This window comes from Panthera leo, chromosome C2 (assembly GCF_018350215.1).
Source record: "Panthera leo isolate Ple1 chromosome C2, P.leo_Ple1_pat1.1, whole genome shotgun sequence".
In the NCBI taxonomy this organism is placed as follows: Eukaryota; Metazoa; Chordata; class Mammalia; order Carnivora; family Felidae; genus Panthera; species Panthera leo.
The window spans coordinates 8238652-8244651 of record NC_056687.1 but is presented as its reverse complement, the minus strand read 5'-3'; the positions used below and the strand labels follow the sequence as shown (position 1 = coordinate 8244651).

Here is a 6000-nt window from a genome sequence, read left to right as displayed (position 1 = left end):
GATTTATAAACCGGAAACGCGTTCTCTGGGAGCCAGCTTCGGAATGACTCCGTGGATAAGCGCTGTCAGTTTCGCTGGCGAAGCCCCAGGATAAGGCGGTGCCTGACCCAGGCGTGTCCGTCCTGGGCCTCACCCGTCGCAGGACGCCGTCGCGGAAGAGAGCGGCGTGGCCGGCGTGCGGGGGGGTCAGCCGGCCGCCTTGCTCAGGCCTCACCGGGCGGAGGGACCGTCAGGGAGGCCAGGGAACGTGCGAAGCACACGGCTTATCTCTGAGGCCTGTTCCTTGCGGACCAACAGATACAATGGCAGGATCAGAAGGAAGAAACGCGTCGCAACAGGCTCACATTCCGCGAGCCACGTGGCTTTACCGAACGCACCTCCGTCACGGGCTTGGGGGCAGGCCAAGTTCATCACGTCCGGGGCATTTTCCCAGCACCACCCACCGCAGAGGGGTCTTCGCCTACTGCCCCGGGCACAGGTCTCCTGCCATTCGGAACCCACCCAGCAACAACAGGTGCAGACAGACGTTTTTTCCTCCCGTGCCAGGAAGGGACGCTTTATTCCAGTTCCCTCAAAACTTGGAAGTTGTTATGAAAAATGTTACAAAAGGACTACAGAACAGAGTCGGGGAAAAAATGCCACACCGTTCTAGAGGACGCCGCCTTGCGGCCCCGCGCGGATGATCCGCAGACCCCGTCCCCGCAGCCCCGCGCGGGCGGAATCCACCAACGTCGTAAGCCGGCCGCTTGCCCGTGACCATCCGGCGAAGCTGCTTTGCTGCGGGGGAGTCTTCGGTGCGGAGGGTTTCCTCGGCCTCCGGGATCCCACTTTCCGGCCAAGCACAAACGGCTGTTTGTAGTTTTACTGCCTCTAAAAGGGGGCAGTTAAGTCAGGAGTCCCAGGAAGTTTTGCTTTCTGCCAAGCGATCTGGCCAAAAACAACGGAGTCCTGTTGAGTCTTAAAGAAGAGGTCTGACGAGAGGCGAGCACTGGAAGCAGAAGCTTCACGGTGACTGTGGTCGGGGGTCAGCTCCGTTTCTGACACAGATTCATCGAGAAAGGAAGCACAAGCTGAGGGCTTCGGCTCCCATGGGTCGGCCCCCCAGCCGCATTTCCGCCCCGCAGCTCCCGCCGTCCACACTGCCCGCTCCTGGGCTACATCCTGCACAGCTTCAGCGGAAAGTTCTCGGTGATGAGGTGATCGGGGTGGAGAAGCACAACGATGTTAACCTCAAATTCTGAGAAAAGAAAGAACGGGCGTCACACTCACCTGCCCCCGCAGCAGAGGCCACACGCCCACCGCCCGGCTCTGAAGGTGAGGGGCGCACAGGCAGCCCTGGGGGCTTCTGTGCCCACGACCCGCGACGGTCACCCTCAGCTTCCAGGGGAACCGGGGAGGACTCTCTCTAGGGGAACTGGTCTTCTCTCCTTGGAACAGGAAGAGGTCAGCTTCTCAACCACACTTTCCTCATCCTCTGTCCTTACCAGAGAGAATCTTCTAGAATCCTTTCTGCTCATTCATAGTCTTGCTTTTTTTTTTTTTTTTTTTTTTTACTTCCAACAGTTCTTCATGGAAGAACCGACTGGGAACTGGCCAGCTGTGTGGGTCCCTGTCTCCCGCCCCAAATGAGAGACTGCGGTTTCACTGTTGTTCTTTGCCGGAGGAGTTAATTCACCCCAGACGCCGGTTCAAAGAACGGTCTCTCGTTGACGACGGCAAAAGCGGTGTGTGTGAGCGGGGAGCTCCGTGCCAAGAGGCCAGGGCCAAGCACCAAGGCAGCTCGGCTGGGGAAGGGGCTCTGGTCACCTCACCCAAGGCCCTCGTGGCTGGAGTCCTGAGGATAGTGTCCCCGAGGGTGTCTGTCTGCCTTCCTGGGGGGGGAGGGGGCGGCCCTGGCAGGAGCTGTCGGCCAGCAGCGCCCCCGTCTCTCTCCTCATGGTGACGATCGCCACGGCACTCGAACGGCCTGCTGGGACTCTGGTGGCCATCGTCTTCCCCCATCCCCCCGCCCCCCTGCCGTCCTCCCTGGAGGGGGCACGGCGTGGCTGGATGCCCGGCAGGCCGGCAAGGCCCAGGTCAGGGAGCTGGTGCTGGCTCTCCTTACGGCAGAGAACACGGGGCAGAACAGCCATTCCGCCCAGGCTCCGGGGCCCCGAGCCGGTCCCCGCGGGAGGACCCGGGCCCGACGGAGCACTGGGTCACGCGTGGTCAGCACCAGCAAAGCTGAAGGGGGCGCACGCAGGTACCGCTGGACACTTGGGACGTACGGCTCGCTCCCACCTCCCAGCCAGACGCTCGGAGCCTCACCGCAGCCGGGCCCACGGACGGCAACTCCAGGGCCCACGGGAGCTGCGGGGCCCAGCCATCGGGCCCTCCTCCCTCTGCTGCGTGCGCTCCCGACCAGCCGTGTCCGGCGGCCTGTGAGCCCCACCAAGTCCCTACTGGTGTCCGGGAGCCTGTCAGCCCCAAACCACACGAAATTCACGATCAGGTCTGAAGAGCATTACTGCTGTCCCGGCTGAAGCACTGAGGGCATGATTTATATGGAAGAATCGCAGGCTCGCATGACATGTTATATGGACACTTTCTAAATCCGATAGAAACAGCATGCAAAAAGTTAGGTGCTTAAAATACAGCACAGAAGAACAAAAATGTTTAGAGCTCTTGAAGTTTATGTAGAAAAACCAAGTGAGAAAGCAACAGATAAGCTCCTCCTTCTGGCTTAAAATCAAAGTACACTGAAGTAAAACACGGCTTTTAGGGCGCCGTGGGCAGCGTGCTGGGGGCCTGACGCTGGTCGCCAGGGGGGCACCTGCGGGGGGAAGCGGGCAGCGGAGGGCGCTCGCTCTGCACTCCAGCCCCTGGCGCCCTGCCCTCTCTGCTGTGGGCACACACCAGCTATTCGATAATCATACACATGTTTTGTTAGAAAAGTCACAGCGGCGGGGCGCCTGGGTTTCAGTCTGTTGGGCGTCCAACTTGGGCTCAGGTCATGATCTCACGGTTGGGGAGTTTGAGCCCTGCATCGGGCTCCGTGCTGACAGAACCTGGAGCCTGCTTTGGACTCTGTGTCTCCCTCTCTCTCTGCCCCTGCCCTGCTCATGCTCAGTCTCTTTCTCTCTCTCTCTCTAATGAGTAAACGTTAAAAAAACATTTTTTTTTTAATTAAAAAAAAAAGTCACAGCAACTTAGCTCGGGTCAGATCTGACCCCACGCTGTCTTTCAGCAGACGTCACCGTCCTTGTACGTGTTTGGCAAACAGCGGAGTCTGGTACCCTCTGCTCCTGCCACGATGTCCTGACCCCACGACGTGCTTGTTATGATGTCACATGGCAGGTAAAAGCACTCAAGGGGCTTCACAGATATTCGTCATGGAAAATGACCAAGACGCCGCCAGCTGGTGGAAGACAGCAGCCTTCACGGTGATCACACTGATGGTCACGTCCGAGTCTCCCCCAAATGCCAGCCTATCAGAGGAGCCTGCCTGACCTCCTCACGCACACGGCGGGCTTGCTCCCCGCTGTGCTAGTTTCCTTCTCGGACCCACGGTCCCTGCCCCACGGCGACAGGGCCACGCTGCCTCCCCGTGGAGGGCCGGCGCCGCTCACGTGTACGGCCAGGGCTGGCACGGCAGCCTCTCGGGGAGCTCCTGCCGAGCGGCCGGAGGACCGGGTGCTCTGGGCCGAGCCCGCCCCAAGCAGACCCGCGTGGGTCTGGGCCTCGGGCACTCGGTGGCCCTTCTGCGGGCCCCGCCTTCGCGGGAGAACCCCGGCAGGCCCGGGGCAGGGAGCCAGCGCGCTTACCCACTTTGAAGTTGGTGGTCTCCAGCGTAGGGCAGGTGAACAGCCGGGGGAAGACCATGTATATGGGGACAGACAGGCTCCGGCAAACATCTCCGTCGGCGATCTGAATATTCTGAATCTCCGTGGCGTCTCGGGCATATCCTTCGGCGCACCCTGGGGGAGGCGGGCCGCCGAGCGGTCAGGACACAGCGGGTGTCCAAACGGGCCGAGCGAGAGACCCCGGGGACCCCGTGAGCACCTGTGTCACCCCGCTCACCCGGCGCTGCCGTCTGCCCCACGCGACTCGAGCCGCCTCCCTCCGCGCGGCGCCTTCTCCCACGGACACGTCCTGGAAGCGGGAGGCGCGCCCTTCGGCCCGCTCCCCCCTCGGCCGGCCGGCCGCCGGGTCCTTACCGCAGGTCTCCACGCGGACCAGCTGCAGCTCTATGCTCTTGATGGCGGCCTCCGAGCTCTCGACCAGCAGCTCGCCCGTCAGCGGCTGCGTGATGACGCAGCTGGTTGAGCTGAGATGGCCCCTGATGAGAAACTTGGGGAGCAGGGCTCTCTACGACAAACAGAAGCGAGACGTCAGGGACGAAGGTGCCAAGGGAGATCGCGCCACAGTCAGCCACTCGGTGCAAGTAAAAACCGAACGCGAAGCTGGGTAATTTTCGTAAAACCCACGGTCGGGTCGGCTAACAGACTGAATTACTCAACAGCTGCCCGCAGACACCAGGCGTCCACACGGCCCGCACGGAATGGCCGGCTCCCTCGGAGCTGTCCCGATCGCCTAGATCAGATCTGGAAAGCTCCTTCTTGCCAAGCAACACGACCGAAAAACGCCCGAGGAAGTTGCCAAGAGCGTGTAAGGGCCACGGGCAACTGGTCACACATACACCCAAAAGGTTTTAAAAAAATAATCAACTTAAAAATGCCCCCAATTATGTGCGCCTGGGTGGCTCAGTCGGTTAAGCGTTCGACTTCGGCGTAGGCCACGATCTCAGGGTTCGTGGGTTTGAGCCCCATGTCGGGCTCTGTGCTGACAGCTCGGAGCCTGGAGCCTGCCTCAGATTGTCTCCCTCTCTCTCTGCCCCTCCCCTGCTCATGCTGTCTCTCCCTAAGAATGCTATGCTCCTAATTATGCAATTTTGAAAAGCCAAGGCATTTATTTTATTTCAAGGACATTTAAAAAATTTTTTTACATTTGGTTTTATTTTTTACTATTTTTTTAAGTAGGCTTCACTCCCGGTGCAGAGCCCAATGCGGGGCCTGAACTCATGACCAGGAGATCCAGACCTGAGCTGAGATCAAGAGCCAGACGCTCAACCAACTAAGCCACCCAGGCACCCCTCAAGGACATTTAAAGAAAACAATTGTCATCAGTGCTTGACTAAACCTTCTGGATGCTTCCTCTGTAGACCTAAGAACCTGGTCACAGGTGGATGATGATTTCTTGTGGGAAGTGGATATAAACAGAGGTAACTGTTCTAGAAGCCTTCACCTCGCTGGTCCCAGTTACTAAAGTGGAGTTTGGAGCACTGCTGTCTCACAGAAACAAAAAGCAGCCAAAATGGGAACCACCTATGTAATTTAAAATTTCCTAGTAGCTATATTTTAAGGAGTAAAAGGAAACAGCTAAAATCAACCAACAGGTCCAAACTCTCCCTTCCACATATAATCAATATTAAAAATTACATTTATATTCTCTTTCTTTTTGAAATCCAGTCAGGACCTGACACCCAGAGCTCATCCCAGTTCAGACCAGCCACACCTCAGGGGCCAGCGGTGGCCGTGACTGGTCTCCCCTGTCGGGCAGCGCCGGAACTGGGGTGGAGGGACCCGCACCTGCTGGCCCCAAGGGCAGAGAGCTCTAAAAAAAGACTTGATTCAAGACAAAGTTCTAAAAATAACTACAGAGAGGCTATTTGTTCCGAAAACTAAAAAGCAGTAGCAGTCTGCATTAAAATTCTTTTAGGCAACTGGCAAAAAAGAAAAGCTCTCAACGCCCAGCTAAAGATTCTGACTAATAATTCACTTTACCCCTCCTCCCAGGGACATGACGTTGGCATAAACAAACAAACAAAAAAACAAGCTACACAGAGAAAGACTAGCCCGGTGAAGTGTTTCTGTGAATAAAAGTGCGCGGACAGTGAAGCTCCCAGCTCAGGGAACCACGTCCTGCGGTTAGAAGGCAGAGCTCTGCACACGCGTGCTCCCA

At 57.9% G+C, this 6000-nt stretch overlaps 1 protein-coding gene across 1 annotated transcript in view; it reads right to left on the bottom strand.

Moving 5' to 3' along the window:
* Positions 1–400: 400 nt before the first annotated feature.
* VPS26C (VPS26 endosomal protein sorting factor C) overlaps positions 401–6000 on the bottom strand; it is a 45397-nt gene continuing 39797 nt past the window's right edge. Inside the window, exons 6-8 of the mRNA XM_042955099.1 lie at positions 4197–4347; positions 3804–3956; positions 401–1237 (exon numbers count right to left, since the gene is read on the bottom strand). Of these exons, the coding sequence (XP_042811033.1) occupies positions 1155–1237; positions 3804–3956; positions 4197–4347 (387 nt within the window). The 3' untranslated portion in view covers positions 401–1154. The remainder of the gene's footprint in view (positions 1238–3803; positions 3957–4196; positions 4348–6000) is intronic.